Source organism: Pristiophorus japonicus, chromosome 8, assembly GCF_044704955.1.
Source record: "Pristiophorus japonicus isolate sPriJap1 chromosome 8, sPriJap1.hap1, whole genome shotgun sequence".
NCBI classification, from domain to species: domain Eukaryota; kingdom Metazoa; phylum Chordata; class Chondrichthyes; family Pristiophoridae; genus Pristiophorus; species Pristiophorus japonicus.
Genome location: NC_091984.1, coordinates 177525357 through 177538082, shown reverse-complemented (window position 1 = coordinate 177538082; position 12726 = coordinate 177525357). Strand labels below are relative to the sequence as shown.

The window sequence follows — 12726 nt, the reverse complement described above, 5'->3', positions numbered from 1 at the left end:
AGACCTGGGTGTCATGGTACATCAGTCACTGAAAGTTGACATGCAGGTACAGCAGGTGGTGAAGATGGCAAATGACATGTTGGCCTTCATAGCTAGGGGTTTTGAGTATAGGAGCAGGGAGGTCTTTCTGCAGTTGTACATGGCTTTGGTGAGGCCTCACCTGGAATATTGTGTTCAGTTTTGGTCTCCTAATCTGAGGAAGGACATTCTTGCTATTGAGGGAGTGCAGCAAAGGTTCACCAGACTGAATCCCGGGATGGCTGGACTGACATATGAGGAGAGACGGATCAACTGGGCCTTTATACATTGGAGTTTAGAAGGATGAGAGGGGATCTTATAGAAACATATAAGATTCTGATGGGACGGCACAGGTGAAATGTGGGTAGAATGTTCCCGATATTGGGGAAGTCCAAAACCAGTGGACACAGTCTTAGGATAAGGGGTAGGTCATTTAGGAATGAGATGAGTAGAAACTTCTTCACTCAGAGAGTTGTTAACCTGTGGAGTTCCCTGCTGCAGAGAGTTGTTGATGCCAGTTCATTGGACATATTCAAGAGGGAGTTATATATGGCCCTTACGGCTAAGGGGATCAAGGGGTATGGAGAGAAAGCAGGAAAGGGGTACTGAGGGAGTGATCAGCCATGATCTTATTGAATTGTGGTGCAGGCTCGAAGGCCCAAATAGCCTACTCCTGCATCTATTTTCAATGTTTCTGTGTTTCTATGTAATGTCTTGTTTCAACGACGGCATTGCCGATAATGTAGCACTCCTTCTAACCTACACTTAAATGTATGCCCAGAGTTGTACCCTAGTGCTGGAGTGGATGTTTAAAACCTAGTTAAAAACCTGCAGCTGTTTAAATCTATATTAAAATCGGTATATATATAACATGTATATGTATAAACTATTATATGCATGAAGCGTGCAACTGTATAAAATCACATTAAAACTGATATGTGCATAAACCTTCACGTGTATGAAAATTGGATATTTTACAAGCAGTATCTGTATAAAACTGTATTTTTAGAAAACATGTATACTGGTATAAAACCCATATATGTATGAAGCCATATTGAAATTAGGATGTGTATGATATTACTAACTTTATAAAAGTTGTATATGTACCAAGTCTGTATATATGTAAACCTGTCTATGGACAATACGTCTACATGTATAACATTTACATATTTATATACATCATTGGCCACATAGGATCTGCATATGCATAAAACCAAATGCATAAAATCTACATATTATAAAACAATATCAAAACTTGCATATTTGTATACGTTGAAAATTTATAAAACCTGCATATTTCTGAGCTATACATATGTGTGTGTATATGTGTGTGCAAATCATGCTTATATATGAAATGTTATATTTTTAAAAACGTTCCGGAAATAATAGGGGACTGAAGGTCTAGCGAGAAGGAGGAACTGAAGGTAATCCTTATTAGTCAGGAAATTGTGTTAGGGAAATTGATGGGATTGAAGGCCAATAAATCCCCAGGGCCTGATGGTCTGCATCCCAGAGTACTTAAGGAAGTGGCCCTAGAAATAGTGGCTGCATTGGTGATCATGTTCCAACAGTCTATCGACTCTGGATCAGTTCCTATGGATTGGAGGGTAGCTAATGTAACACCACTTTTTAAAAAAGGAGGGGGAGAGAAAATGGGGAATTATAGACTGGTTAGCCTGACATCAGTAGTGGGGAAAATGTTGGAATCAATTATTAAAGATGAAATAGCAGCACATTTGGAAAGCAGTGACAGGATCGGTCCAAGTCAGCATGGATTTATGAAATCATGCTTGACAAATCTAGAATTTTTGAGGATGTAACTCGTAGATTGGACAAGGGAGAACCAGTGGATGTGGTGTATTTGGACTTTCAAAAGACTTTTGACAAGATCCCACACAAGAGATTGTTGTGCAAAATTAAAGCACATGGTATTGGGGGCAATGTATTGACATGGATAGAGAACTGGTTGGCAGACAGGAAGCAGAGAGTCGGGATACATGGGCCCTTTTCAGAATGGCAGGCAGTGACTCGTGGGGTGCCACAGGGCTCAGTGCTGGGACCCCAGCTATTTACAATATACATCAATGATTTAGATGAAGGAATTGAGTGTAATATCTCCAAGTTTGCAGATGACACTAAACTGAGTGGCAGTGTGAGCTGTGAGGAGGATGCTAAGAGGCTGCAGGGTGACTTGGACAGGTTAGGTGAGTGGGCAAATGCATGGCAGATGCAGTATACTGTGGATAAATGTGAGGTTATCCACTTTGGTGGCAAAAACACGAAGGCATAATATTATCTGAATGGCGGAAGATTAGGAAAAGGGGAGGTGCAACGAGACCTAGGTGTCATGGTACATCAGTCATTGAAGGCTGGCATGCAGGTGCAACAGGCGGTGAAGAAGGCAAATGGCATGTTGGCCTTCATAGCTAGGGGATTTGAGTATAGGAGCAGGGAGGTCTTGCTACAGCTGTACAGGGCCTTGGGGAGGCCTGACCAGGAATATTGTGTTCAGTTTGGTCTCTTAATCTGAGGAAGGACGTTCTTGCTATTGAGGGAGTGCAGCCAAGGTTCAGGAGACTGATTCCCGGGATGGCAGGACTGACATATGAGGAGAGACTGGATCGACTGGGCCTGTATTCACTGGAGTTTAGAAGAATGAGTGGGGATCTCATAGAAACATATAAAATTCTGATGGGACTGGATAGGTTAGATGCAGCAAGAATGTTCCCAATTTTGGTGGAGTCCAGAACGAGGGGTCATAGTCTAAGGTAAGGGGTAAGCCATTTAGGACTGAGATGAGGAGAAAGTTCTTCACTCAGAGAGTTGTTAACCTGTGGACTTCTCTTCCACAGAGAGTTGTTGATGCCAGTTCGTTAGATATAGTCAAGAGGGAGTTGGATATGGCCCTTACAGCTAAAGGGATCAAGGGGTATGGAGAGAAAGCAAGAACGGGGTACTGAGGTGAATGATCAGCCATGATCTTATTGAATCGTGGTGCAGACTTGAAGGGCCGAATGGCCTACTCCTGCGCCTATTTTCTATGTTTTTATGTTTCTAAGAGATTATTTATTTATGAGATTACATATGGATAAAACGTTATTAAACTGTATATGTATAAAACATTGCATCTGTATAAAACGTGAATATAAAAACACATGTATAAATATGAACTTATATCAAAACCTCTGGATGGCCAAATATAAATATGCCCATGTCAAAATTTTCTTGTACATTTTTTTTAGAAAATTACGCAAAACTGCTAAAAATATTAAATCATTATTCTCGAACCGCTGCCTGTTCGCAGTCCACACGCCACCTGCGTATACATCACTGGGACGTAAAGCGTCATAACTTGAATTGCTGAAATAAAATCACCGTCTCTGCATTGAATTGCAATTTTACATGGCCAGCAGCTCTCGGAACCGACTAGCTAATGCTCATTAAAGCGTGTGATACCAGTAAACAGGGAGGGGGAGGGGTACTATTATCTGACGCGCTTTGACATGCACGCTTAGCCTCCAGAAAGCATGCAGATGTTGCTGAAAGTTTCCCACGTGTCGAGAAGAAAGGAGAGTTTAGTAGCGGTCACAAGCGCTGACCCGCAACACAAAGCAAATGCACTAATGTGCCTGCAAATGCCGCGCATGCGCCTTCGATTCCGTCATTTTTTTTGCATGTACGGACGTATGTCACGCCAGTCAGCGTTTAATATTATAGCCGCAGCCGTAAAATATTGGTGATATATACGTTGATACGTATTACCCCAAGAAGCGCGTCTATTCATCTTCCCATACATTTATTGGTTGCCAGTTTAAAGGTATTGTTATAAACACTTGTAATTTGAATCTCTGTGTCTGGACGCATGCAGATTTCAATGATATGATTCTGTCAATATCCAGGACTGAAGATCAGAATGTGTTCCCGGCTGCTGAGCAGTAACTCGCTGTATGCATCTGTAAACATTAAGTGGCAGCCAAAGAACGAGTTCTGGCAAAAGGCCTTTTACTCTTTCCGTTGTTTTGTCTCCTGCCCCTATGTTTTGAGCATTCCGCCTGCTACATTCAGCAGCTGTCCCTCTGGATATCATTTTCTTGTCGACTGCCAGTAGTGTCGGATTATCACAACAATCTCATGTGTGCGTTTAATTCAACAAACTAAGGGGAGAAACATGATACTGAAATATATGAAAAGTTCCCAGCACACGTACTGACAATGATGGTGCTCATGAGAAAATGTAGCCATCGAACCATAACTTTGAGAATTTACTGCAATTTATAGGTCCAATGCCTTAGGTACATCAAAAATATAATTAGTGCTGGCAAGCAATGTACATATAATTCGGCTTTTAATACAGGTGAATAAGTGATGTCAGTTTTTAACTTTCACATACAATATGAGTTATGCAGGTGTTTTCTATGTTACTCGGTGAGACGAACAGGCTGAGTGCACAGTGGATTGATCTGATCCCTGATATTATGGGCGGCGCTGAGATAGCTGGATTTGCCTGTTTCCCACGTGTTAAGAAACAAAGAAGACGCGTGCAGCTGGTGTTTTTCAGCAGAGAATTGGCTCACCTCATTTATTCGGGCATTAAACACCGAACAGTTGGTGAAATGGATCTGAAACACTTGCAGAATGTTGCGCTGTATAGATTAAAAGACTTTCCTACGTTTGCATAGATCATCTATCGCTGTCTCATACGCACGCATGCATATACACACATATTCACACACACACACACACACACTCATACACACACAAACGCAGACATACACAGACAAACATCTATACGCATATACATACACACGCATACAGATCGTAGAGATGTTAATTTCACCCAAATGTTTTCCCTCTGGCTCAATAAATAGTTACTGTAACCCGTGAATTCTAACAATAGATTTTAATATTAATATATTTATGCATATATTTTAAATAGAGCATTTCAAATCAATGTTATCTCCATACCGAGTTATAGTATTGCAACCTGCTTCTAAAGTAAAATAATGAGGAACTATCGTTCAAATAAACAGGGTTGAATACAAGGAACAACTAAAGAAAACGAAGGCTGCTATTAGATTAGCAAAAAGGCTAATGGAAAAAAGGATTGTGGCAGTAATGGGAAGAGCTTTTTTAGTTATGTGAAGAATCAGAGAACTATCAAATACTTTATTGGGCCACGGAAGGGAGTTCAAGGACAGGTTACAAAGGACACACTAAATATGGTGGAAATATTAAAAGAGTACTTTGCATCAGTCTTCACTCTTGAAGATGATGCTTGAATATTAGAATTTAATAATACTAGTTTTGTTAGTAACATTAACATAGATAAACATAAACATATTGTTTTAGAAAGAATTTAGAACTTAAAAATAGATAGAGCAACCAGGCCGGATGATATCCATCCGAGTGTTCTCCGGGAGATGGGACATGTGCTGTGCAAGCCCCTGGCCTGTATTTTTAATAACTCTGCACTCTGGAATGGTTCCTACAGATTGGAAGGAGGCTAATGTAGTCCCCATTTTTTAAAAAAGATGACAAGACAGACCGGATAACTGTAGGTCCATCCATTTATTCGGTAAGATGCTTGAAGGAATCATAGGGGATGCATTATATGAATACTTGGATTAGATAGACATATTAGGGACACCCAACATGGCTTCACAAAAAAGAGGTCATGTCTCACAAATCTAAATGTATTTTTTGAAAAAGTTACAAAATTGGTGGATGAGGGAAGCCCAGTAGACATTGTCTACTTAGATTTCCAAAAATTCAGAACTGGCTGGCAAGATGCAGGCAAAGATTAGTTATAGATGGATTTGAATCTGTTTGGAGATCGGTCACCAGTGGTGTCCTGCAGGGATCAGTGTTGGGACCGTTGCTTTTTACTATTTTTATTAATGATTTGGATTTTGGGGTTGGGGACACAATTTGCATATTTGCAGATGATACCAAGATTTGTGTGAGTGTTAGAACTGTAAAAGATGCTCGTCTGCTTTAAGCAGATCTTAATATGTTGGGAGATTGGGCTCAAGATTGGAAAATTATGCATAGGTTACATAAGTGCAGTGTTATGCATGTGGGCAGGGCAAATGCTCAACATTCATACATCCTCCAGGGAAAGGCATTACAGGTAGTGGAGATAGAAAGAGATTTGGGCATTCTAGTGCATACATCCTTAAAGGTACATAAGCAATAGTTAGAGCAAATAGGGTGTTGGGATGTATCAATAGAACAATTGGGTCTAAGACGAGGCGTACTGTTTTGTCCTTGTGTAAGACCTTAGTCGGGCCGCACTTGGAATACTGTGTCCAGTTTTGGTGTCCTCACATGATGGATGATATTGAGGCTCTGAAAAAGGTGCAGAAGAGGGCCACTAGACTAATTCCAAGTCTAAAGCATTTTAGTTAGCAAGATAGGCTAAAAGAATTAGGATTCTATACCTTAGAGCAGCGTAGACTTTGGGGGGATCTGATTGAGGTTAATACGATAATGAAGGAAATAGACGATGTTCCAGTTGACAGTTTATTTCAATTAAATCGGTTAGGCAGGACTAGGGGTCACAAATTTAAGTTGTATAGGTCTAGATCTAGGTCAGGAAGTGGTTCCTTTCCCAGAGAATAGTAGACCTCTGGAACAAGCTGCCATTTCATGTGGTAGATGCAGACTCGCTGAATTCCTACAAGCAAAAGCTGGATTTGTTTCTGGCTGCGGTGGAGATTACCTTTTACAGAAGGTATGTACTGCTGGGAAATCAAGGCCAGGGTGATCTCTTGGACTCGTTTGGATCGCCTCGATGGGTCGGAAAGGAATTTCTCAGATTTTTTCCCCAAATTGTCCTGGGTTTGTTATCTGATTTTTTGCCTCTTCCAGGAGATCACATGGTCTCGGGTGGAGTGGCGTATGTGATGTAATCCACAAGAACAAGGTGTCGCAATTAGGTGGGGCAGGCTGGATGGACCAGATGATCTTTACCTGTCCATCATTGTTCGTATGCTCTGCAATATAAAAAGTACATACCTGGACCACCAAGGCAGCCACAATCTCGTGCGATCAGTCCGTCACTCAAGCAGAGTGCCAGGCTGATCGATCGCGGGCAGGATTCTGCGGAAAAAACTATAGCAAGAAAGGTAAGTCTTGTTTTTACATAGCTCGGCCACCTCGCCTTTAATCATTGCCCCCGAAGCGGCTGGCCGCCCGATGCACGCCTCCTGCAGCTGTAGGTGTTATCGCCTGGCTGCTGCAGGGGGCGGTAGGCAATTTTGGATCCGGGGCGCTACCAGGGCAATGCGCACAGCAATTATGTCACGATCTCCGAGTGAAGGAGATCTGGGGGCAACGCAGTAGCACCACCGCAAAATTCCCGTCGAATATGGCGGGGGTTGATGTCAGCGCCGCGCCCGGTCACAACGCCTTTTGTGTCTCGTTAGCACCCACACAAAGACACCCAATTTCGCCCCATATGCTTAAAAAAATTATTCCGCTTCGTTTACATTCAGTAAAACGACTGCGCGACATACATTTTTTCTGAAATATTTGGAGGCTATTGAAGCTGCCCAATAATATTAACTTTGAGAATATTAAATTGAGTAAGACAAATGCAGTTAGACTTTTATTAATAACAATGTATGATGGACCTGATCAGTAACCTTTATCAAAAAGGTGCGAAACATTGACTGTATTTCTGAGCATTGTAGTTTATCATGGTGCAGGATTTCCATTGACAGTGGTAATAAAAAGGGGGAAACTGTAAATATTGGAAATATGTTTATATTTGAAGCAAAAAATACCCATGGTAAATAATCTTTAGCTGCAGGATCACTTCTTGCGAAAGTATATAATCTTACATAGATCGATTTTTCGAAATGAGCATTTAACAGTATGAGTCAGTATGACCGAAGGAGACACTCCTCCGCGATAACATCTGTGATCACACAGGTCTTATTCTTCAAAGCAAAAGGGGGGAGATTATTTTAAAATGAACCAGCGGTGTAGGAACAGGCATACTTTCTGTCATAGAATTCCCTGTGTAACAATGACGGGTGAATCTTTCCCAGGGTCCTATAACCTCAGATGAGAGTAATTTCCTCTGACTTACTGTGTCATACGTGCAGTCCAGATGGTCCTCAGAGACGGTCATAGACAAAAGGTTGAAAACGGCCCTTAATTCAGCATTTAGAAAGAAAAGCTTCTGCTGTTGTAGCTCTGGCGGTATTGATTGGCTGCCGAGTGTGGGAAACACCAAGAAAAACAGGCACACGCTCTCTCATGGACAAGAGGAGGTATAAATAGAGGAGCGGGTCCCGCTTCCCTCAGCACAATCGCTCCAGCCGAACCGAGTCGCACTGCTACCTGCAGCGTTCCTCGCAGCATAGTCCGAAAGAATGGCTCCTAAAACCTCTGGCGTTATCCCAAGGGACTATTCCGAGCAAAAAGTCACACGAAAGGAAAAATATAAAGTAAGCCTTTATTTAAAAAAAAAGAATTGCCTCGAGTTTCTGAATTAGTGACTTTCTGCGCCCTGTGTATTAGAATGTGTTATTAATGTATTTCTTTCTGTGTTTTTTTTTCAGTTGATGAAACCAATTATTGAAAAAAAGCGCCGAGATCGCATAAACAGCAGCATTGGTCAACTAAAGGCTTTACTGGGGGAAGAGTTTCAGAATCAAGAACCAAATATGAAAATGGAGAAAGCTGACATCCTGGAGATGACCGTGAATTACCTGAAACTTCACAGTCAGCGCATGTTCACAGGTAGTTGCCTTTCTATTTTTCTGACTGCTGATAAACAGCGCTCTTTTGCCAGTTACTATTATTCTTGGATAACATCCATCTAAATCACCCTGTTTGCTCCCATCTGCAGTGACCTACAGCAAGACCCTCACTCAGAATTTTAAGGAAGGATATTCACGCTGTCTGCAGGAAATTCAGCATTTTACGTTCGCCCCGGAAAGCAAGACCGACGTTCAGCATAAACTCGTGAGCCATTTGCACAGAGCTCAGGACCCTCCCAAGAGCCTGTCTTACTCTGTTCCTCCTGTGCACCCTCCTCTCTGTCAACCAGGCACCAAGCAGGAAGTTAAACCCAGCACCACGGCACTCTGGAGACCCTGGTAGTGCTGAAACACGCGTGGACCTTTGCTAGACGCAAGGAAGAGCAAGTTACACCGCATTAAGCGCTAGGGGTGTGCTCTGGTGTGAAACAGTATTCCACAATGGAAGAAATGTCATTAACAACTCTTCGTTGAAGGAGATGGACATTCTTTTAATATATGAATTATTTAATTTTAAATGATGACGTCCGGTGTATGGCGTATTCTGCAATATTTGTAGGTGACTAAAATCATACCTAAACTGGCAGCTGATTCGGTGCCTGTGTTGCCTATTATATGTCGACGGTGCTACACGAGTTATTCTTTCATAAAGGAATGTCAGTGGTGTGTTGTTGTGGGTAGTCTTCTTATTGAGGAGTGTTTGCATCTTTTTAAAGGGTGTGCGTTGTATGTATGTATGTTTATATATCAGTATGTACACGAGTGTCATCGGTGACTTGCATATAGTGAGTTTTCGAAATTTAGAGTCAAATCGAATCGATTTTTCCTTGTAATTATTGCCGGCCCGGCGGGAATTCTGCTATGCTCCATTTCATTGTATTCCCCGCACATTATAGTCCTGAACATTATTTCCATCATCTCCGCGACTTTGTTGCAAATTATTCTTGCCTGGCTGCTGTGTAAATCTCCCTGCATTGTAGCAATGCGGAACCTGAATCAGGCCTTGTTCTCAGTTCTACATTTAACTGTATGCTGCATTGTAACAATGCTGATCTAAATGTACTTTTTATTCGTGGTTCTGTTTGAAAATCTGTTCTACCTGTACCAATATTGAATTCGTAAACAACTTGCATTCACAATTCCATGTTCAAATGGGTATTTCATTGTAACGATGCTATTTCCGAATAAATGATTGTGTTGACAGTTCCATCTCTTGTGTCGACTTATCAATGATTGTGTGTGTGAAAAAGCCACTTACATTTACATCACTTAATTCTGTAGCTGATAAATGTATATCATGCCACTAAAAGACTCATCACATCATAGGCAGTCCCTCGAAATCGAGGAAGACTTGCTTCCGCTCTAAAAGTGAGTTCTTAGGTGACTGAACAGTCCAATACGGGAATTACAGTCTCTGTCACAGGTGGGGCAGACAGTGGTTGAAGGAAAGGGATGGGTGGGACTGGTTTGCCGCATGCTCCTTCCGCTGCCTGACTTGGTTTCTGCATGCTCTGGGCCAGGAGACTCGAGGTGCTCAGCGCCCTCCCGGATGCTCTTCCTCCACTTAGGGCGGTTTTTGACAGTCGTTTGACTGCAGTTAAAGTAATTCAGAAATGCTTGGAAAGTCGTATTTTAATACAGTGTCCCCACAATTAACACCAGTAATATGTATGTCTCTTTATATGGGGTTATTTGGGTAAATTCTCGTTTTCATTTTTTTTAATAGTTTGTCCCCAGTTCTAGATATTACCTGAACCCTTCGATTAGATTCGATTAGGTACCCCTCACATCCGTCCTAATGGTCTGTAGGAAAATCAATTCTCAAATATTTACTGGCCGCTTATTTTCTCTGTTTGGTTTGACAGATTGGGTGGAGAGACTAAACGCGGGGTCAGTTCACAGATCCCGCCAATGTCTCGTGTAGCTCACAACCAGGCATTCCCAGGGACGGCCCAAACATCGCTCTCTTTCTCTGATTTTCTATCTCCCGCCCTCTTTGATTTTCTCTCTCTCTCCCTACTTCGAATTAGAGACAACGCAAGTTCAGCTGAGCACTCTATTTTTTAGTTATAAACACCATTTTACTACAACAAGCAATTTCACACTGAATAATTATTAGTCAATTAATCCTGAATGGAGGCAAAACATGCATTACATGACTGCCTTACTCATTCCGGATTGAAGGGTTGGTTTTCTCATGTTTTGTTGAACATCTACATATTTAGTACATTAAGGGGAGTAAGAACTTGTGATGATGGAAATTACAAATATGGAAACTGATAGCGTATTCAGATACAGAATGTTGAGAGAGTTTGGAGGTAGATGGTGGGGCAGAAAATGTGTTCGAGGAGGGGTTTACAAAGGGATAACTTGGTGAGGCAAAGAGGATGCCTGGAAACAGTTCATCATTATCACAGTCAGTCCCTCGAACCAGGATGACTTGCTCCTGCATGAGTTCACAGATGTTTCAATGAAGGACCCGATGTTCCAGTCCTGAACTCCAACTGAAGGGGTGGAAGATGCCTGTGCATGGATTTTTTCAACATGTATGAATGTTGCACATCAGCCAGAACACGGGCTTGACAGAGCCAGGCCTTTATCCAGTGGCAAGGGTTAAACAGGACGACTGAAGACCTGCTCTGCTGCACGGACCTAGTGTGCTCACATATCACAGTGTGGGCTGGCCCATTCTTCCCTTGAGCCCTCGGCTCTTCTGGGCCCGTGCCCTCATTTGCCGCACCTCCGCCACCAACATTCGCCACACCTCCACCACAATCTTTCACTGCTCCCCCCACCACGATCTCTCATGCCTCCTCCGTCACAAACATTCACTACATCTCCATAACGATCTCCCAACGTTCCTCTGCCACGATCTCTCGCCGATCCTCTGCCAAAAATATTCGCCGCACCTCCGCCACGATCTCTTACCATTCCTCCGCCACAATCTCTTACTGCTCCTCCGCCACAAACATTCGCCGGAACAGTTAACGTACCAATAAAGCACATGGGAAAATATTTGCTGTGAGCGGTTGAAAAATTGCAGATTATAAGAGAATGGGAAGTGGACATTTCAATATGATTAGAAACATTTTGATGGAGATCTACAATAAATGATATTATATCGGAGGGTTAATAAAGGGCAGACGGGAGAAGGGAAACACTATGGAGGGAGAAAGAGAACATATATCAGATATTAGATCAGCCATGATCTTATTAAATGGCGGAGCAGGCTCGAGGGGCCTAATGGCCTATTCCTGCTCCTATTTCTTATGTTTCTTACGTTCTTATATATTGCGGACTATTTGGTAGTCTAGGTGAGCTCGGGTCAATTGTTTGTCCTCAGTTCTAGATGTTTTTTTTTTTAAATCGTAGCCAATCTTTCCAATTCTTTGTCAGATCACAAACGGCAGAGGTCACCTTGCACACATCAAGGATCACCCTGCGCTAATGCTCTTAGCCAAAAGGCCTACAGCCCAAGCACCGTTCCTGGAAGTACTGCAATACCAGGTTCGTGCCATGGAGGTGGATGGGTCAGCAACCCCACACACCTCCGTGGAGGTGGATGGGTCAAGCCACCCCACCCACCTCCTATTTCCTCAGTTCTAGATGTTATCTGAACCCTTCGATTAGATTCGCACTTTATAATCCTTCAAAGTTATCCAATTTCTCGGTTTCCATTGTCTGTGGTGCCCCTCACATCCGTCCTAATGGTCTGTAGGAAAATTAATCCTCAAATATTTTGTTGAAAGCTGTGTAGGTTTGTTCATTGTGAAAAATGCTGTCGAAAATGTTGCCTTATTTTGTAGAACAGGGAGACAGAAACCTGGTATATTTTTTTATAATCGAGACGTTCCATGTGAATGGTAACTTGCAATAAGATTCGTTTCATTTCTGGAATCTGGGTTTATATCCAATCGAGACTGGTGTTACCAAAAAA

The 12726-nt window shown here is 42.2% G+C and overlaps 1 protein-coding gene across 1 annotated transcript; it reads left to right on the top strand.

Moving 5' to 3' along the window:
• The first annotated feature begins 8346 nt into the window (after positions 1-8346).
• LOC139268231 (transcription factor HES-5-like) lies at positions 8347-9996 on the top strand. The gene is made up of 3 exons (XM_070886277.1): positions 8347-8474; positions 8589-8769; positions 8879-9996. The coding sequence occupies exons 1-3, from the start codon at positions 8400-8402 to the stop codon at positions 9130-9132; spliced, it is 510 nt and encodes a 169-aa protein (XP_070742378.1). The 5' UTR covers positions 8347-8399; the 3' UTR covers positions 9133-9996.
• Positions 9997-12726: the final 2730 nt, after the last annotated feature.